Source organism: Limanda limanda, chromosome 2, assembly GCF_963576545.1.
Source record: "Limanda limanda chromosome 2, fLimLim1.1, whole genome shotgun sequence".
Taxonomy (NCBI): domain Eukaryota; kingdom Metazoa; phylum Chordata; class Actinopteri; order Pleuronectiformes; family Pleuronectidae; genus Limanda; species Limanda limanda.
In genome coordinates, this window is record NC_083637.1 from 14,824,473 (window position 1) to 14,846,058 (window position 21,586).

Sequence of the window (21,586 nt, forward strand, 5' to 3'; positions counted from 1 at the left end):
CCTCCCCCACTCATTCTCACACACATACGCACACACACACGTACATGTCCTCTCGCTCTCTCTCACTCTTCCTTGCTCACTCATTCACTCTCTCACTCTAACACACACACAATACATGCACACATACTACACACACATGCCCTCTCTTGCATTGCTTCTCTGCTCACTTACACACACAGAAACACACACGCCTGCGCACACAATCACACTCGCTAACTCACACACACACACACACACACACAAACAGACACACACACACACACACACACACACACACACACACACACACACACACACACACACACACATTCTGTCTCCTGCCTGCTCTCTCACCCCTCCCTCTCCCTGTCTGTCTGTCTGTCTCTCTCTGTCTGTCTGTCTTTCTCTCCTCACACACAAACACACGCACACACACACTCTCTTTCCTGCCCTCTCTCCCCTTCTCTTTTTTCATCTCTCTGTTTCTCTCAGACACACACATGCACACAAATGCGCAAACACACAGGGACACATGCGCACAAGCACACACAGAGACACACACCCATTTTCTCTCTGTCTCTTTCTCTCTATCCCTTTAACACACACACACACACATATTTCCCTCGCCCTCTGCACTCTCTCTCTCGCTTTCTCTCTCTCTCTTTCACACACACACACACACACACACACACACACACACACACACACACACACACACACACACACACACATACAGTATATACACACACCTCCCCCCTCTTCCACAGGCATCCTGGCTGCCACTCCTTCCCTAACAACCACACATACAAACGAAGAGATGCGCACACGCACACACACACACACACACACACACACACACACACACACACACACATAAACAAACAAATACATATACATACATACATACACACACACACACCCTTTAAAACACACAACCACCCCTTTCGCTCAAAAACACATCCTGTCTTTTCTTACAGTCACACACACACACAAACACACACACACAAAGTCAAAGTGAGACTTTTCTTGAACCAAAAAACATGGTCCAGTCTTTCAAACTGCTCATCCCAGTGTGACACTGTCTGTATTTACATCACGAGATACACAATTCAAAGTTTAGTAAAGATCAATTTATTTCAGTCCACTCACAAACCCTCAGAGTGAAGTCAATAATAAATACGTGCTTCCACCAAAGTTTCAGGAAAATGTGTCTGTACATTACTTTGATGTTAAATACACAATGTTTCAACACATTACTCTCTATGATTTATTATTCATTTTATTTTCTTGATACACAATCATTGAGTCCACTGTAGATGGCGACTCGAAGAAAGTTTGACATGTCGGCTTTATGTCTGAAAACTGTTCAACTCGTTTTGTCACCAAGATTTCTGTAGCATCTTCTTCTCTGTGACACAAACTTGGGAAAAGACACAGACGGTGAAGTCAAAATCCAGATGAAAGACTTCTTATATGTGATAAGGTCAAGTGTGCAACAAATCATGAGTGGAGAGTCAGAACAGTGGGCTGCATTTTGATCACAACGGATCTTTGGAAGCAGCAGTTTTGACCAGTTAGAGACATCTGCAAGCCAATCAAGCTACTTTAGTAAAAACAAAACAAAAATGCATGTCCCTCCTAAGAGACAAAAAGATAACAAATCAGGTTATCAGTGTACCTCAGTAAAACCTATGTCTGACATATTGCTGGGCTGACATCCAGTAAGTTCATTGACAGCATAATAAAGCTGGGGTTGGTAATTCTGGAAATGCTAGCAAAAGCAGGCTACACTTTGAAAATATGCAACTGGTACCACAGCCTCCCGTCGGCCCTCTCACCCCCCAAAACACGTGAACGCACACGGCCTGACAAGTGGAGACTTTCCCTGATTGCTCCCTAACTGCTGACTATCGTCTCTGCTCCCAGCTGACGACTCCGGTCATGCGTGTGAGAGCACGGGCAACTCTATTTATTGATGGCATTTGAGACGTGAAGAGGATTTCAACTCACCAACCCGGCCTTCAAGTCATTTTCAAGCCAAACAGCAGACAACATTTTCACACTTGTTGCAGGTTCGAAAAGTAATACATATACGTTATGGATGTGTGAGCTCTGGGCTGAGGCCTGCTGGATGTTAGAAAGCCAGAGAGCTGCTTCTTAATCTGGTGAATGAACCCAGCATCGTTACAGTATCCACGTCTGAAAGGGGCTTTGCTACAAAACCTCCAGAGAATAAAGATTTAGTATGAGACACTGTCGTCCGAAAGAGACTTTTTAGACCCCAGTGACAAAAGAAATGCAAATAAATTTGTCAGGCCAAAGATTAAATCTCGCTTCGGTGTCTGCTCCCTCTCGTGTGAACATTTTTATCGAGGGCCAGTGAGAGTCATTGCACAGTTAAAGCCACATTTGGAAGACAGGGTTTATTGTCGCTTGACCATACAAAGAATGATGTCGATGACACTGAAACAATTCATACATAAATCAATAAGTCCACTTCGCTACCATCAGGGATGAAGAAGGTTCGTCACACATTCTTTATGATAAAGCTGACAAACCTAATGAGTGTGGCTGCTTCCTGCTGTATGATGGCTGCTTATAGACAGATGTGATGGTAACCTAATCCTCTCTTTGTGCTGGCAGCCATTTGTCTCCAGCTAGCTCTCGCTAAACCAGAGGTCACAGGAGAGGGCACTTGGTGGCGTAACAAAATACATTTGGAAGGACACGTAGTAAAAGTGAAAAAATAGTAATACAATCAATCAATAGCACATAAAAACAACAATTTAGACAGGAGCACTGTTCTGACCGTGGTCTGTGGGAGATTGACAGGCTAAAATGAGTCTACAGCCATTTTCAGTCGAGGACTTAACCCTGGAGATTTTCCTGAAGAGGTTGTGCGTGACAACGAAATGTCCTAGACAACTGTCATTTCCTGTACCTGTTCCGGCCAGCACCCTCGTAAAATGTGCGAAAAATCTCCGAATGAGTTAATGTAAGAAGACAGCAGGAAAATGTCCTTAAAATGATCGACACCCAAATTGAAAAAATAACAATCAAAAACAATATAACAACAAATATTTCCGGATGAAAAACAGGTGCCATTCACAGAGAAGATGCCTACAAAGTTGTCAACTTGGACAGATTCGTTTTGTGGGCTTATGGTGATATGGTCACCCAAACATGATTCCCACAGTGGAATTGATCTGTCATGCCCTGCCTCCTACATGCTCTACTCTGTCGCCTGGATGTTTCCGACATGTTCCTGTTGTTGAGAACGTGTCTTACTTGGACAATCTCCTCCTGTGCTCATCACATGTAAAAAAACTAATTTTCCAGGATATTTTACGGAGTTCATGTCTTAAAACAGCTATAGAGCTGTGACATGAGGCTGTCTCCCCATAAAGCTAAAGTTCAGGCTCCTGCATTCAGACCAACAAAAGCACAGAATCAAAGACACACAGACAATGAGACCAATGAATACACCAACTGAGACAGGAAAAAAACTCCACCACAATGACTTTCCATAGTAAAATGCTGTCACATACAGTTACTACAGTAGGAGTAATGTCTTTGCTAAGCCTTTGAATTCATTGACAGGATATTCAAACTATGGCTTAAGTTCTCTTGTCTTTGACTGTTCTTGATCCGGGGCCAACCAGGCCAGGAAATCAAGCAAGTCAGAACAGATAGCAGAGCCGGAAAATCCTTTTTGGAAAGAAAAAATAAAATAAAGAAGTCTTATGCTCTGTGTAGTCCAGCAGTTCATCAGTTCAATAGTTCATCATCAGAGTAGATTTAGAAAATACAAACATAAAACATCCCCTCAAAATCCCTTACGGAACAGCAAATGTAATACATGTATTACATTTACAGTGTATCATATGAAAACGCACTGCACTCCCATAATTTTATATTTCTGATGTTTTTCTGCTTTATGATGAATATTCATTCTTCACTCAGTGAATACGTTTTTTCACATGAGCAGTAGCTCTTGTTTTCTCAGGGGTCAAATTGAATCTGGGAATTAATGATGGTGACTCAGATCAAATGACCAAATGAATTCACGTTTCCTTCCAGTAACAACATCCAGTTTCCTGTATCGCTCGAGCACCACACAGGCTTTTGTTTAAACTTCCAGTGCAGCTACTACCAGTTTATCAACCCACAGCATGTAACAATGCAAACATGAACTCAATGCAACCTGCAGCCCTTGACCTAAAGAAACGTTTCAATGTTACATGGTCCCCTTATACATGAAATGAAAATACTGCATAGGACTTAGTAAACGTGGTCATGGATCTCTTTGGTTATCTAGACCAGACTATTCTACATAGGATTCAATCCAATTCACAGTATCTTCTTCCTTTAACTTGCCCCGAAGCTTCATGCATTATTAAAGACGAAGCGAGTCTATGGCTGAGGCTAATTTAATTAGTACCGCAGCCGAATAAAGAACAGCGTGGCATGTGTCGATCCAAGACTTAACTTGTCGGCTATTTTACAGTTTATGTCGAGTAACTCAGTGCAAGTTGCAGCTGCTCAGTGGACAGATGACGACCACGTGATGGACAAAAATTCTTTTTGGCTGCTGACTGAATTTGGATCGAGTCAAAATGTTAAATGTGCCTCAAAACCTTTGTTCATATTGTGATGAAGGACATGATTTTTGACGCCCTCTTGCTGAGGTCAAATGCAGCTTTTGTGACTTAAAATCAGTAGGATATAATAAATGACAATAGGCCGTTATTTATCACTTAAGTTTGCAGATTTTAAGTATTTCCACAACACATTCATTTGTCCATGAAATGGTTTCATTGCTTAGGGTCCTAACTATCCAATTGTACCCAACAAATAATTGAGTAAAGATAGGGGACAGTGGGAAATGGTGGGTTTAGATAATGAGGATGAATAAAATAAGTATATATAAATATATTTCTTAGACGACCTCATCTGAGTTATGTTCTTTGTCTTAGACATAGATTGTGAATTTTCTAACCTTACTGTTTGCTATTTGCCGCTGCTCGGTAGTTTGGTTTATTTGTCAGCAGTTTTACGCAAAAACAGATGAAAGGATGGGACATGGGCCAAGAAAGAGGCCATTACATTTTAGTACAGATCCAGGTTTTTGTAGCATTTTCTTTAACATTATAAGATACTTTTTTGGATATTTTCACCCAAGTCCTGGAGAATAATTCATGGATCTTTATAAAAAACATCAGGCACATTCATAGGACTGATATCTATGATTGTGTGTAATTTGGTGCAGCATGATTGAATCTAATGGGACCTTGGCAGTGCTATGCTCAACTTAGTTCCATTCTAGTTTACTTATTTATATAGGTAGTATGAGTATAAATCGTTTGTTTATTAAGCATATACACATTTATTTACCTGTCTGTGTGAATTTTTTTTAATTTATTTGAGTATGTATCCTTTTCAAGTGGAACCATTTAACCCTGATAGTGTACACAGATATCAATGGCTTTATAATTTATGAATGTTCAGTATTATCATTTTTATAGTTCTTTTTGTTTTATGAATATGAGCGAGGACTCCACAGTATACTCTGTTGACATAACTTTCTTTGGCTCAATAAAACATATTTTAAACAAAAAGTGTAACAATATAACATAAACCTATTAGACCACAGCATCATTTGACATAATTGGAATTATCCTGGAAAATGAAGAAAGAAAGGAAGGAATAAATTGTATGCAATAGCAATATGTAAACACTAAAGGGTGCTGTTACATATTTTTCCCTCTGAACATCCCCTGGTAATAATCTATTTGGGGTCATTTAAAGCCACAGTATTCAAACCTACAGTTCTTCAAATGTTCTTATTTTCATCAGTATGTGTGAAACCTGGAAGTATATCTTAAATTATAACTTCAGATGTACAGAAGAAGTACCGCAAGCACAAGGAAAACAATTTAGTTTCCTCGTGGTGAAAGAAAGAAAAAGTATCTTACCTCTGAATTTACACGTTAGATTTCATCTAATAGATAGAAACAATAAATACATAAATGTATTAGAATCTGTCATATTTAAAATACACTTTTTCCATCAGATGTTCATATTAGCTCTGAATGGTGAGAGTCTGAAGCCTCAGATCCTGTAAACAGAAGAGAAATCCACCCTCTCAACACTTCTCTCTCTGCCAGATCTGTATGTGTCTCTTCTAGCTGATGATGATCTCTCATCTTTTCATTCTCTCTCCATATCAGCCAGTTTCTCACTTTGGCCCGTACTCAACTCATCTTTCCATTCCTTCACTCCCGTACCTCTCCATTTCTAACCTCTTTTTCTCTCTCTCTCTCTCTCATTCCTCCACTTCGCCCACACACACACTCCTCATCTCCGAGCGCTCCTCATGCTCCGGAGCCGCGCGCCCCTCGCCCGCTCCTTGTCCATCACAGTGGGCAGGCCCTGCAAGGTGGTGATGGCTGTCTTGCTCCAGTGCTCCACCTCCTTGAAGATCCGATAAATCCAAAGCTTCAGCTCAAACAGGCTGCTCGGACCTTCTAACTGCAAATGAGAAGGGGGAGAGGTCACCAAGATCTGCCTTTATATTCCTCAGAAACTGTACAATCACACCTCTGATGATGTCTTCACCTACCTCAAGTCCGTCCAAATTGGGGGTAAGGACTGCTGCACCATCCACAGCCTTGAGGATCTCTGTGTTGATTAGGAGAAGCGTGAGTCTGTCCCTCACCATTTTCCTCATGGTCTCGTAGTCTCCCTTCTTCCCGCCACCCAGCTCCTGTTCCTCTTTGGCGATGGCTCTCTCCAGCAAGCTGCGGCACTGTAGCAGAGCAGAGTGGAGGCGCCAGAGCGTGTCCCCGGTGTCCAGCTGCGAGGAGGGAGGAGGGACAGACACCAGGCGACGGTCAGACACCAACTCCTCCACGGTGAACCTCTCCTTCTTTCTCTTGAGGGAGAAAAGAGAGAAAACAAGAAGGTCATAAAAATTACCAACGGATGTGTGAAATCATTCATGATGACAAGAAAGAGGAGGCGGACTGGGAGAGTGAAGTGGACAAGTGGGTCGAAAAACGCTTTGTGCCACGGGTTAACCACACTGACGTCACTTTGGTTCAATTTGAAAAATCCTTGACTATTTGGCAACAGAGATTTGCTCATAGTTTGATAGGAACCCATTCAGACTCATAAATGCTGTTTCCCAGAATCAAAAATACCGATGTGAAAGGTCATTCTTTGAGGAGGGATTTGTGCTCAGCCTGAGTTTGATTAGCGTGCCTGTTAAAATAAAATAAAAAACACATGCACCTCACACTTGTATGAGAAGATATGGAGAGATATGACGCACTTTTCTAGTCACTGTCAACATTTGACACAAAATCATTAAGATAGCATTAACTAAATTGTTTTTCATTTCGGGAAATACACTGGTTCACTTTCTTAAACTAGAGCCAGCAGGTTTAGCAGATAAGTTAAGTTTAAGTTTGGTTGTATTTAGAAATTTAATGCGAAATGCGTCATGATTGACAACTGAGACGACGAACGTGTGTATCAACAGGACCTCGATAATGCAACTCCATCCACTGATCGCTTCTACATAGACTCTAGCTCCAAACAGGCAAGATAGCGGCGTTCATATCTGAGATATTTTCGCTTGTGTCTGGAATATGGGAGAAAGTGGAGATGCATCGTCCATCTTTACATACAGTCTATAGTTTGGATAGAGCCAGCTGCTGCCTCTAGCTTCATATGTACCAAAGAAGGTGATATTAATCACCACTAGGGTTCGCAAAGGGGCGGAAAGTTTCCGGTAAATTTACAGAAACTTTCCGGAAACTTTCCACGGGAATATTAAGCTCGGAAATTTTGGGAATTTAAAAAAAAAAAAACTATGCAAATTAAACGCTGAGCAATAAAAACATCATTCGAAACTCTATTTTAAAGATGGATGGAATGCAGCACACTCTGCACGTTGCATTTCAACCCTCCACTGTGCATTCTTCCATCACATGCACAGATAATTCCCAGCATCCTTCACTCTACAGCAGGGCTATTGAGGCCGGCTGTAGTGTGCAGGACTAGTCAGGTAAGTTTCGATGATATTAATGGGGAAAATATATTAGCATGCTGATTGAGGATTGTTCATCTGTTCATCTAGCCTATTTCCATTCATTTATCCATCAATTGTAAAATATTTTTACAGACGATTCCAATTGTTTGGCTAACTATTTATATCTCTGGCATTGCATTAGTGTTTTTTTCTATCTCATGTGTGGAGACATTTCACCCCATCCAATGTAGAAGGAAAGGCTGTGTACATTTGCAAATACTGTGCAAAGACCTATGTTAAGAATGACACAACGATGCAGGAGCATATAGTCAAGTGCACAAAGTTTCCTCAGGGCTCAAATCAGCCTATGACACAACAAAATGTATATATTGTCTGTATATGACAAGGTAAATACAGTTAGTATAAATTACCCACAACATTTCCAGTTTATTAATTCCCGTTAATTCCCGTTAATTCCCGTATATTCCCGTTAATTCCTGTTAAATTCCCATGGAAAGTTTCCAACTTTGAATATTCCCGGAATTTTGCAACCCTAATCACCACACATCACTTTGAGCACGGATTTTAAATTCCAAATATTTTCAACTATTGCTTTTATATTAAATGTACCATATGTAGCTTTGGCCACCAGGAATCTGTCAATGTAAAGAAAAAGACCCAGTTTAATGACACCGGGGAGCAGCATTGGATCATGGGAGTTGTGGTCTTAACCACCGTTGCCGATATAAAATCTACCTGACGAGACTCAGGCGCAAATCATGTTCATGGATGAGGTCATGTATTTAAGTTTTATTCATGTCACGCAGCAAACACCAATGAAAAAACAGATGCCGATGATGTCGGGTCATCTCACAGGCATGACTGTAGCTGGCCTTCGCTTTAGTAATTCAGCTAGTTGTGAATCCCAGAGGCCTCCTTGTGACATTATACTGAGGTGTTAATGTTGAACCCTGCGTGAAAGTTAGTACCAGAGCGACAGAGTGGACTAATGTGACCTGTGAGTCGCAGGGTTGGGGGGCTGATGTTTACTGCTCTGACTGCAGAGGAAATGTCATTCAGGCAGTCATCCAGGAAGCATGAGTGTAGCCAGAAAAGATATATTCTCATGGATCATTGTGACATTGAAATAAGTCATAAACGACTCCAACTCTTGAAATGATTTAAGAGGCATCAAATTGATGTAACTGTTCAGCGATTTCCCACCCAACAAATATGCAAGAGATATTCTGCCTGGGGCAAAACAATAATATTTGGATTAAAGACTGAAGTTATGTTTATGCAGAGACAAATCTAATCTCTTCCTGTTGTGCTCAGTTGCAAGTGGCCGGTGCTGTAGCTGCAGAGTTTACAGAGACATATTTCAAAGAAGTGCAAGTTGAAAACCGTTGAAGCAGACACAAAGGATTTAGAAAGTAAAGGTCAAAATCAACAAGTTTTATGTAAGGAGTTATAAGGAAGGCCGCTCCCTTGCTCCTAGCGAGACACATGAAAGAAGTGAGGAGGCAGTGAACTGGCGGGACACCAAGAAGTTTTAATAACTGTCGGTTCACACCTATAGGCAAAGAGACTGGAGGAGATGAAGTGAAGGATTCGTGCCCAGGCAGTGATGAGCTTGTGCCAGGATAACGCCCACGTCTCTCATTCCAGCTGAGCCAACCCACCACCCCCCAAGACTCTGCATTCCTACCTGGTGCTGTACCCTGACATAATTTCCTTCTCTTTCTCACACACACACACACACACACACAAACACACTTCCTCCATCCTATATCTTTCTTTTGCACGCATCCCTTTCTTCTATCTTGCTGTCTCTCTCCCCTTCTTCTCTCTCTCTCTCTCTCTCTCTCTCTCTCTCTCTCTCTCTCTCTCTCTCTCTCTCTCCTACTTGTTTCAAACACACAAAGTCACATGCACATACAAGGTTAAATACATGTAACACATACACATTCACACACATCCATAGAAAAAAATCTATTAATTTTCCATTTAACCTTGGCCTCTTTCTCTGTCCCTCTCTCTGTCCCTCTCTCTCTCACACGCACACACACGCGCAAACACACACACGCGCAAACACACACACACACACACACACACACACACACACACTCAGCCTTGCCTATTACTGTCTTCAGCTTTCTAGTCATTCTATAACACGCACACACACACACACACACACACACACACACACACACACACACACACACACACACACACACACACACACACACTCAGCCTTGCCTATTACTGTCTTCAGCTTTCTAGTCATTCTATAACACGCACACACACACACACACACACACATACACACACACACACACACACACACACACACACACACACACACTCAACCTTGCCTATACAATTCTGTCTTCAGCTTTCTAGTCATTCTATAACACGCACGCACACACACACACACACACACACACACACACACTCAGTCAGTCAGTAGGTTCCTCCACTCACATAAAGCTCCAGTAGTATGCAGCACTCATGGTGCAGTTGCTCGGCTATAGCAGTGGCCCGGGCCGCTGTGGTCCTGCTCTGATCCGGACCGGTCGTGCCCCTGGTCCGCCTCGCTGCCATCGGACCTCCCGCTGGCTCCGCTGGAGAAACGCGTGCAGGATCTGAGCAACAGGCTGATTCCTCTAATGTCCCCCAGTGAACTCTCTCCTCATCCCGACACCACCGGCAGGTTCCCGGTCATCACGCGTCACTTCAGCCCCTCATTCCTGTCGCCCCCCGCCCCCCCGCAGTGCTCTGGTCACCCGAGCTGAGGTAGAGCTCGTTTCCCGGTTCCCTCCGACCTCGTTCGGGGACTTGTGTTACAGACTCGGCGGCCAACTCTCCGCCCTTTCCTCCGGGAACCTGATGCCTGGCGTGAGGAATTTAACGGGACGCGCGGGGGCGGAGAGCCGCGGAGGGGAGGAGGGAGGAGCCCATCAGTTCCGTGGAAGAGCAGTAATCTCATTTACTGCTTCCGACAGATCACAAGCTTCATTTGAACTTCCCATCCAACCCATGTCACTGATCAAACATGAGGCCTGTAGTGAGAAAAGTTATATTACCATTAGTTAATTAAATATACTGAACTTTTGATATGTATTTTACTTCTGCATTACTCCTTAAACCCAATTCTATTCTTTTCTTCTCATAATGATTACTTCAAAATATATTATACAGCATATTAGATCATAAAGTGGTTTCCAACTCTGTGTTATTAGAAGTACAGTTTCAATGTTATAGGCTCACTTTGACCATCTACAACATGTACTTTCACACGTAAAGTACACTTCAAATGTTATAGATAGTACTACTTTAGTAATAACTCTGAGCTTTTACTCAAGATATATTTTTGAAGTGAGATGTTGTGACACGATTAAACAGCATTGCAGCATATTGAAAACAAATTCCAATATTAGGATGATTTGATCAAATACATTACATTTAGGATTTTCTGAAGTAGTTTCTAGCTATAATCTAAGTTCATGAAATGAAACTTGGATTCCTGTAAGATAGACCCCACTGTGCGAATAGACGGACTTGAAGTTTATAGTGATTGTATAAAAAGTGAACAGCTGTTGTAAACATCAGGGTATTAGTTATCATGTGTTTGACAAGTTGTAAATATTTATGAAAACTTGATGATTCTGCAAGTTCAGGTATTCTATGAGATGACAATATTGATTAAAGCAGGGAGAAAAATTCGGCTAACCGGTGAGGCACAGAAACAAACATCTTACAAATTATTCGGATAAACATATTTTTCATTAGAAGCATCTTAAAATCAGGAGTCTACAATTATGCACTAATTGTGAAGCCCTGTAACTCTGACCTATAATTTAGTGATCAATTTAATACTTGTCCCAAACATATTTCAGGATGCACTGCAATAAAATTCCATCCATTAAGATTATACAAATTTTAAAAGATGCCATTTTTTCTTAAGCCTGTTTGCTGCGGGAATGCATTTACTTCTTTGTCTAAATGAACAGTTTTAAACTAAAAATCTCTAACCACCAAACCTCTAATGATGTTATGTTGAATCCCTCTATACATTGCACATATCCATTCACAAATAATGTTCTCAGTGCAGAAGCTGTGTGTGTTGATTTGATCCAGATATTTCAAGCTTTTATTCATCTGAGTCACTTAGTTTCTATTTCATGCATTTCATGTTTTTATTTGAATGTACTCATACATGAAACAATAAAAGAATTTAATCTCCCCCATAAAGCACTTGGGTCAGTTTTTGGTGCTTTCTCAAATAAATTCCCCTGTGTAATACCACACCGGTGCTGCAGGTGGCAGTGCAGGCAGATAGAATGTAAACACTGAGCTACATGACGGAAGATAACACCCATGGCTAGCCCTAGCATAAACCAAGCGGAGTGGAGAGGACACGGGAATGATCACATACGTTCAGCGTTGGTGTAAATGAATATACGTGTTTACTGAATCAATCAAGCAGCTTGTATTTCGACGAGGAGCTGACAGGCTAACTAGCTTAGCTCCGGTTCACTGTACAGGTATGAACTCTCTGGTCGGTTACGGAGTGTCCTCGGAGTCTGACAGCGATGGAGAAGCAAACACCGGCGGACTTGGGTAAGTGCTCATTTAAAAAACATTGAATAAGTAAATATGAAGTAAAAGAATAACAGAGGGACTTATAAGTTATCTTTCTCCTGTGTCTTGTGTTATTTTCCATCGTCCAGCTCCGTTAAGAAGGCGGGCGACGAGGCGTCACCTGTCTTAAAGACCCGTAACTTCCTGCTGGAGTCTGGTTCAACCTCCAGCGAGTCAGAACCAGAGGAAGAGTATCCTGTTCCCTCCTCATTCCCATCACACCCCCTCTCAGCAGCCGGCCAGCCCCCCCGCCATGCTGCTCCTTCCCTGGGTTCACACACCCATCACAAGCTGCCTCCTCCAGCTCTAAACGCCTGCTCGGACAGTGGAGTGTTCACCAACCCCTTCAAGGCCCAGGCCGACCAGAAGCTCAGCGCCCTGCAGAAACATGTTCCCCTGACCCTGGAGGCCAAACCCTCCGAGATCGGGGGAAAACGGATGTGCGTGTCTTACAGGAAGAATGGAAGGTGCAGGTTCGGGATCAAATGCAAGTTTGCTCATGACAGTGACCTCCAGACCACTGTTCCCTCAGCGGACGGCCATCATCCTCATCATACGCCTGAGAGTGATGAAGCACCAGCACCAGAACCCGTTGAGCCCAATGCAGGTGGCTCTGGTGGTGTCGGGAAGCAGAAGCGCCCAGAGGAGGAAGAGTCAGGAGGGCAGCATGTGAAGAAGAGGAGGGTTGGACTGAGTAACACCTTGATTCCTCCTAAACGGGCGATGAAGCAGTATGCAATGCACATGGACCGAGAGCGGCTCCATATGTCCTGAAGAGAGCCAAGCAGGACCGGGTGGGCAGGGAGGAGAAAGGAATTTTCCTGAGTTGTAACACTGTGCAATCCTAACCCTCATAAAGCAATAGTATAAAGTGCAGGTGAAAGTTTTCCTCTGTGTGCATGTCTTATAAAAGTTGTACTGTCCATTGGTCGATTCATAAATAACTCAAGCTTACACTTACATTTCATCTGGCAATAACTAACATTTTCCACACATTCACATCAAGAGCCATATGTGGTGTGGCCGGAAGGAGCTGGGGATTGACCCACCCGTGTTATAATTATTTAGCTGTTTTCAGACATGAAATCGGGGAAAATGTAATAATTGTCTGGACTTCTTGTCTTTTCACACATGAACACAGGAGATTGTTCAGGTCAGATCAGGGACTTATCTGGACCATTCAGGTGAGGGATGACACCTGGGCAGAGCAAGAAATTCAGTTCTGAAAATTCAAAGGTTTTCTCACATCCATCCACACCAGCATCAGCCCTTATCACAGAAATATCTTGGGTAAGGGCTGTTTTCACCAATTTGGCATCTTCTACATGAATGGCACCTCTATTTTGTCCTAAGATATTTGTATTCTCCTTTGTTTTTTGCATGTAGAACATGTTAGAAATGTTATCAACACATCCACTTGTATAATGTAATTGTATGGACATTTACCTGCTGTATTGTTACAGGGGCTCACTCAGACATGTTGTCAGGTAAACATCCTGAGTTCAGTGCATGTCTGAAAGCAGCTATAATGGCTGATCCCCTGCCAAGTATGTGTAGCCACCCCAGTTGTATGGAAAGATAAAGTTGTGGGATACATTTACCTGCTGTATTGTTACAGGGGCTCACTCAGACATGTTGTCAGGTAAACATCCTGAGTTCAGTGCATGTCTGAAAGCAGCTATAATGGCTGATCCCCTGCCAAGTATGTGTAGCCACCCCAGTTGTATGGAAAGATAAAGTTGTGGGATAAACTACATTCTCAAACTATTAATGAAAACACTGGATAAATGTTAAGACATTTATTTATATCATATAAATGAATCGTTTTTTTGTGTTTGCGCTACCACATGTCCTACATCACAGATCAGAGAAGTGCTGACTTAGTATTGACATTTTTTACCAAATGATCCACATGATTATCAAATTACATCACACTTCAAATGTTATCGACAAAAGTTGAGTTTGTCTAATTCAGTTTGGTTAATGTTTTGGACCCCACTACACATGAGTTATTGTTCCTTCAAAGTCAAACAGCAGGGTTTAACAAACAGCTGCACAAATATCATTTTAACAGACACTGCCAACATTTTAAATATGCATATTCTGAAACTGTGAAGCACCTTTTTTTGTCTGCACCTGTTCAGTCTTTGTGAGTTCAGATTTTTTTGGTTGTTATATTTTTTCCTATCAAATTAATGTTTTATAGTAGATCTGGACAATAAAAGAAAAAAATAATGACTGCCTATTTGATTTTTATTGAGAGATTTTACTTACCCCACACATATTGAGGTTGTTTATCTAACACGTTATGTGCTTAAAACATAATATAAATTATCTAGATTTATTCCGGTAGGAACGTGCCTCACACTTGGCATTTCATGTGCTGTATATTACTAAGAGGTATGCTATATTATTGCATAATAGCAACAGATTTGCAATATAACCTCAGCATCAGTACACACACACACTCACATAAAAGGCTAGTTTAGTTTTAAGAACTATTATGTACAAAGGCAACAACTTACACATACAGACACATACATATCTTTCCCTGATACAGATATTCTAAAAAACTACCAAATATGACTATGGGTGAACAGTACATAATATATTGGTGATCCTACATTTACCTCAAACATTTCAATACAGTGTATCAGGTCACTGATGACTTAACCTTCCTCTATTTTCTTCTCTCTGTGCTCCCTCCTTGTTTTACATGAGGACGTGCTGCACGTGTCTCTCAGAGCCGCCAGTCAGAACCTCTTGTCCCGTTTCCTCCCAGACCACACCATCTTCTCCTGCAGCCTCTGCCTGCTGGAGGGAGTTGGCTGAAAGAGAGGCGGAAATGAGTCCTGGATTGTCCAGAATATAGTTGCCCCCATTTGTGGATGCAGGATCCTGGGATTGGGGTGGGGACAGGAGAGGGGGGCTCGCGGCAGCTGTGTGCAGGGACTGAAGTTGATGAGAGGTTGCTAAAATGGGGATCTGCTGAATGTGGGTCTGGGATTGGCTAACTGGCTGGAAGGTCATTTGTAGGATTTGTGTTTGCCCCTGGCCCTGCTGCTGAGAGCAGTATGACTGAAGAGACTGGAGCTGGGGTTGGTGCTGGGTCAACACTGAGCTGGAATGGAGGGTCAGTTGTTGGATTTGGGGCTGATGTTGCTGCTGAGCAGCCTGCACAAACTGGACGGGCATCTGCAGCTGGAGGTGAGTCTGCTGCTGGCTGTCAGCTGGTGAAGGGGGGTCAATTGGGGACAGGGCAATTGTCACTGGTACCTGCATGGTGTGGAGGCTCTGGTCTTGTCCCAGTAAAACCACCTGGTGACTCACTTGCTGGGTCATGTGACCCATCTGGGACACCTGAGCCACTTGGTGCCCAACTCGACCTTCCTGGCTCAGCTGATCCACCTGCCCATCCTGCCCTACTTGGCTCACATCCAAGCTGGTGACCTCTGCTTGCATGGGGTTTCCTGGCAGCTCCAGCAGGGAGGCAGGGGTTGTGATGAGTGCGCCAGCGTTGGCTGCCAGCGCCTCAGCGATTAGCACCTCTGGGTGGCTCTTAGCCTTATGAGCCACCACACAGTCCTTCTTCTCAAACTTCTTACCACAAATGGAGCAGGAGAACTGATAGGTGGCGTCAGCATCGTGCTTCTTCATGTGCCAGTTGAGAGACGCCTTCTGGCGACAGGTGAAGCCACAGATCTCACACCTACGTTGGAAGAAATAGAAAGTTAAGTGGAAATGTCTTTTACCAATCTGGGAAAACATTTTAAACATTTAAACTAAGAAAAACAAATGACCAAAAACTGAACAGGGAAATACTAACTGTAGGGGCTTCTCTCCTGTGTGGATCATGCGGTGCACAGCCAAGTTGTGGGAGCTCTTGAAGGCACGAGCACAGAACTCACAGATATAGTCTCTCTGATCTACAAACACAAAACACTTGAGTATAGATGGATCCTCTATATACTGTCATTAGTTCAAGCATCAAATTATCAAACAGATCCAATGTTATACACATAATACATATGCACTGTATGCGTACCTGTGTGGTGCTTTGCGTGACGCAGCAGCTGCTTCTGAAGGCGGAAAAGTCTTCCACAAGACGGGTGAGGACATACATATTTCTTCTTGAGCAAATGCTGATATTTTATATGGTGCTGATGTGGAAATAAAAGAAAATGCAGAAGAGTATATCAGCATGAGTGCAATTAAAAGGCTGAAAAGAGTCTAGAAACACGGTTTGATTAATATTAAGTCAATATTGAAATATTGCTATATATTGATGGAATACTCTAGGCAATACCACCAGGACAAAAACTCATTTTAGTCCTGAAATATTTTATCAATTATATCTGCAGAAATGTAATAAAGCAATTTTAAGACATGACTTTGGACTGGGAAAATGTGATGGACATTTGCCACAGTTTAACATTCTATGTTCGACTGTTGATATTTGAAAATTCGGTTATCTATGGCAAAGTTTGAACTAGATTTCTCTTAACTGTGTTTAACGCAGTGAGAGACGTAAACAATCTGCAGTGGGACGGTGTAGTTGCTGAGACAAACCTGTAGGTAGCGAGGATGAGCCAGGACCGTCCCACATCCTTCCATTTCACAGCGCACATATTGCACTGGGGGCTTCTTTCTGTGAGGCGTATGACAATGTTATATAATAATAAAATATTAGATCAATTTACATGATATGTCCATTATATCCTTGGCCGACTATATCAATCATCAACCACTATCATGTCCTTATATTTTTGAATAAAATGCTCCAACACAAACATCAGCTTTACCTTCTCTTTGGCAGCCGTGGGGTTTTGTCGTCTTTTTTCCGTCGGCCTCTCCTAACACACCAACAACAAATAAAGTATGTAAAAAAGTTGCAATAGAAAACAGCTTTTCTATACTAATGTTATATAATGTAGCAAATACAAACTCTATGAAAAGAAGATTGTTTACAACTCACTAACAACACACATTCTAGTCAGACTGAACATGGAATAAGGAAAAATGTGCCTAATAAGACACATACGAGCGACGTGAATCTGTCCCGCTAATAACTACGAACAGATTGTGTGTTATTGTGCTTACTTCCTGGGTCCATCTGGGTCTTCCACGGTTTCTTCCTCTAGCTTCACTTCCTCTTCCACACTTTCCAAGTTCTCGGAACCTTCTACCTTTATCTCAGCGACCTGTGTCTCCTTTTTAGGTGCCTTCTCTTTTTCTTTCTTTTCCTTCGGTCTCGGAGGAGCTCTGCGCTTTGGTTTAGGGGCATCCCTGAGAAGACAAATAGAGAAAGTATAGTAGTTACTATAGTATTTCTATGTTTTAATGACTGCAGGAAACAAACTAAAAGCCACAGAGGGCCTGTAGTTGGGCCTGATTTGCTTTTTCTGACACACATCTGAAAAGCTTACCTGAAATCCAAAAATAGAATTGATGAAAAGGATGAACTTATCTTAACATGCACAAATAATAAGTCAAAATATTCACAGTGATCAAAAGAAGACCAAAACTTATTGTATTTCTACAAATGTTTTTTTTTTCTGAATATATTTATGTCTCATACACTATATGGTTACGACAGTTGCTACACAGAAAATATGATGCCAATGTCCAATCATATCTTAACATGGAGAAAGTGGCAACACACACACACAAAAGCACACACACAAACCGTTCAGCCATTGGGTCGTAGCTCTGGTCATTTAAGTCGTCTCTAAAAGGAACATCTTCGTCACTGCTGAGGTTCTCCTCCTCCTCCTCCTCCTCTGCACCACTGAAAACCAAACGAGGACTTGAAACAGGACTTTACACTTTCTGCTCAGGTCAAGCTCTGCACTTTAGACAAGTGTACCTCTGACTCTGGGGCTGGTAGCTGAGGTCGTGAGGGTTATCGGGAAATGAAGGGTCTTCTCCATCCAACACAGGTTCAGCGACATCCTTGCTTTCCTCCTCTTTGTTTTCGCTGAGACAGTAAAAGGGTCAAACACAGCAGTAATGAAAACAACACATGGCTCGGACTGAGGCACACACTTTCACAATTACTCCTTTTCCAACAGGGCAGTTCCAGGGCCTGTTCGGGGCCAGTGCCTAATCTAGAGTCTTTGTGTTTCGACGTAAAGAACTGGCTCTCGGCGTGGAAACTGGTTCCACAGTAGCACCAACTCATTGCTGGTCTAGAGGAAAGAACCGCCCACTACCATGACCACTTGTGATCGGATCACACAAAACACACCGTTTGTGTTGGAAAAGACCATATAATGTTTTAGCGCAGTCTGAGTTTACAGATGTGGACGATAACAGTGTGTGCCTGTAAGTACATTTTATGTGTGTCTGAGTGTCAGTGTGACTAAGAGGAGGAGAGTGAACAAGAGAGTGGTGTCGGGGGTGTGTCAAAGTACAAATAGTATACTTACATTTCAGTCTTCTCTTTATCATTTGCCTTTCCTTCAACTGCTGCATGACAAACAGAGAAGATATCAAGCAGGAAGGTAGCTAAAGCTTCCTTTTATAAATCACACATATATGAATATAAATATAACAATGTTTTTATGCAGTCTATCACATTGAGTATGTGGATTATCTGAAGTAACAAAGTGGAGGAGAAAAGGTTATCTGATCCCATTAGTCAGACTAATTGCAGATGACCATGAGGAGTCCATACTTGCAGATACCTGAACCAAATGTCTTCATAAAAACCCAACCTCAGGAACAGTTTTCAGCGTGTTGACACAGAGTCTCTGTGTAATCTGAAGCGTTTACAGGCATGCCCGCTGAACCAAAGCAGCTCATTGTCAACAGGTTGCTCACCAGCTGGATTCTCCACTCCAGGTTCGGTCTTACACACAGGCTTGGCAGCGCTGCGGCTGGCTCTGGCAGACTGGGGCTTGGCACGAGTCTGGGCCGGGGGGCGTCTGGAGGGAAGAGCTGGAGTGAGGGAGCAGAAACATAACATCAAACACAATGCTGGCCATCAGGGGTTGAAACAAGGTCACACAGTCAGATATACAGAGTGATCCAACTGCACGTGCACAGAATTATAACCAACTTAAAGGTTTCTTTAGTAAGAGGCTAGTCGAGAGTCTTGTTTTGTGGAATGTTTCTCTGATTGTGGATCGCGTATCAGAGGTCGCAATGGTGGATCCAGTTTGGTGGATTCTGTATAGTGCCGGCTGATCACAATGATAATGGAGGATCCTTTGTCGCGTTGGCATCGGATGATGGTGGACCACGACCGAGGCAGCGGCTGATGATGGATCCTAACTGGCGCCAGTGGACAATGACTGTGGACTATAGTGGATCCCATCTTGATGCTGGATCGTGATCTTGCTGGCTGCTGACCAGAGACTATGATTGCAGCAGGACTGCGTGACATATAGTATTGAAAAATGTTTACCCTCATCGATGCTGCTAAAAACTTTAATCCTGATGAAGTTTTCCTACACTTGACATCTATTGCACTTCTTTCCGTCCTGGGAGAGGGATCCCTAACATGTGGCTCTCTCTGAGGTTTCTACATATTTTTACCTGTGAAAAGGGTTTTTAGTAGTTTTTCCTTACTCTTGCTGAGGGTTAAGGACAGAGGATGTCACACCATGATAAAGCCCTATGAGACAAATTGTGATTTGTGAATATGGGCTATACAAATAAAATTTGATTGATTGATTGATTGATTACCTTGAGCATCTGCAGCAGGTTTCTTGGGATCCTCCATGCTGTTAAAAAAGGAGGAGAAAACACTGAGAAGGGACATTTTATCAACTTACAGAGAAACATCCCATCATCCATCTGCATCTGTACAAGACATGACAGGTTTTGGGAACCAGGTGAGTGTCTCTCCACCCTCCCCATGCAGAGCTGCAGGAAGGGGACGAGCTCAGCTGAAGGCGTGCTTCACCGGAGCTCCCCCCGCAGACATGAACACACATGGCTCATCATAAACAAACGTGCTGCTGCTCAATTTAAAAACCTACTCTGTGGCTTGAAGGCTGTCACCTGCGACTCCCCCTCCGGCCGAGCACGCAGGCTCCGAGTTTTTCTTCCGCCTGGAGTTGGAAACTTTCCGCCGCTTGCTCGTCCCGGTTTCCGGGCTCGGTTCTTCCTCGTCGTCGCTCTTGACGTCCTTCAGCCAGGCGGGTACCGACCTGGTCGCCCGGTCCCTCAGCACCCGGCCCGAGCTCTGTGGGCTCGCCGAGGCTCCGTGGACGCCCCCGGACCTCGGGCGGGCCGCTCCCCGCTCCCGGAGCCCCATCCGCGGGGTCACGCTCGTACTGGAGACCGAGGTCTGGTCTGCGGCCTTGTCCTCCGCCGGTTCCTCGCCTTTATTTACATCCCCGGTTCGGTCGCCCGCCGGTTCCATCCCCGCGAGGACACGTCGGTCCGCCTCGGATTCGGTTCACAGTCGAACCGGTTTACTCGCAGTTCGAGGAGAACCGGACCACATCTGGTTTAGAGACGTGTTGGTCGCGTTCGGCCTTTATCCGACGGCCGCACATTTTCTGGCAAATTAGAAGCAGATATTTATTGATTAGGTATTGAAAACTTTTCTTAATGATCAATTCATTAATAACGCGATATCATTTTAAAGAAGCAGACACTATTTTCGCCTTCTTAAAGCTATAGTAAACCTACTTATTCGCCGGGACCTGCAGCGCAACCATTTTGTTCGCTTTGTTGCGTCTCCTTTAAGCCAAATATAAACCGGGGCTACGCTCAGGAGGATCGAGGCGGTCCACTGACTTCTACATCATCTGGATTTCCCTCCATGTCGTTTACAGATCGAGTTTGACCCAGCCATGTTGTTTGTAGATCTACAAAGTGCAGCAGCAGCCGCGTGAGGGCAGCGCGGACACGGATGGCCGCCGGGGCATCATGGGAGATGTAGTGCAGGTCACATAAAACAGCGCTGGGATTTAG

The 21,586-nt window shown here is 43.2% G+C and overlaps 4 protein-coding genes across 5 annotated transcripts; 1 reads left to right on the forward strand and 3 right to left on the reverse strand.

Moving 5' to 3' along the window:
* Positions 1-2,383: 2,383 nt before the first annotated feature.
* On the reverse strand, positions 2,384-10,753 carry cntf (ciliary neurotrophic factor). Its single transcript, XM_061089996.1, has 3 exons — positions 10,499-10,753; positions 6,602-6,913; positions 2,384-6,510 (listed from the first exon to the last, which is right to left on the reverse strand). Exons 1-3 carry the CDS (start codon positions 10,616-10,618, stop codon positions 6,337-6,339), a joined length of 606 nt encoding a protein of 201 aa, XP_060945979.1. The 5' UTR covers positions 10,619-10,753; the 3' UTR covers positions 2,384-6,336.
* A 1,633-nt stretch (positions 10,754-12,386) lies between these two features.
* On the forward strand, positions 12,387-14,894 carry si:ch211-113e8.11 (uncharacterized). The gene is made up of 2 exons (XM_061091540.1): positions 12,387-12,637; positions 12,748-14,894. Exons 1-2 carry the CDS (start codon positions 12,564-12,566, stop codon positions 13,430-13,432), a joined length of 759 nt encoding a protein of 252 aa, XP_060947523.1. The 5' UTR covers positions 12,387-12,563; the 3' UTR covers positions 13,433-14,894.
* Positions 14,443-19,363, reverse strand: zfp91 (ZFP91 zinc finger protein, atypical E3 ubiquitin ligase). Its single transcript, XM_061084644.1, has 10 exons — positions 19,319-19,363; positions 19,087-19,175; positions 18,525-18,635; positions 18,345-18,446; positions 17,759-17,944; positions 17,461-17,511; positions 17,228-17,306; positions 16,704-16,818; positions 16,485-16,584; positions 14,443-16,367 (listed from the first exon to the last, which is right to left on the reverse strand). The coding sequence occupies exons 1-10, from the start codon at positions 19,361-19,363 to the stop codon at positions 15,371-15,373; spliced, it is 1,875 nt and encodes a 624-aa protein (XP_060940627.1). The 3' UTR covers positions 14,443-15,370.
* On the reverse strand, positions 19,099-21,348 carry LOC133024438 (uncharacterized). Of its 2 annotated transcripts, XM_061091551.1 has the most exons (4): positions 21,302-21,348; positions 20,644-21,168; positions 20,348-20,385; positions 19,099-19,597 (listed from the first exon to the last, which is right to left on the reverse strand). In XM_061091551.1, the coding sequence occupies exons 2-4, from the start codon at positions 21,027-21,029 to the stop codon at positions 19,389-19,391; spliced, it is 633 nt and encodes a 210-aa protein (XP_060947534.1). In that variant the 5' UTR covers positions 21,030-21,168; positions 21,302-21,348; the 3' UTR covers positions 19,099-19,388. The 2 variants fall into 2 exon arrangements, with proteins under 2 accessions (XP_060947534.1, XP_060947542.1); XM_061091559.1 differs by lacking the exon at positions 21,302-21,348 and having other exon boundaries at positions 20,644-21,195.
* Positions 21,349-21,586: the final 238 nt, after the last annotated feature.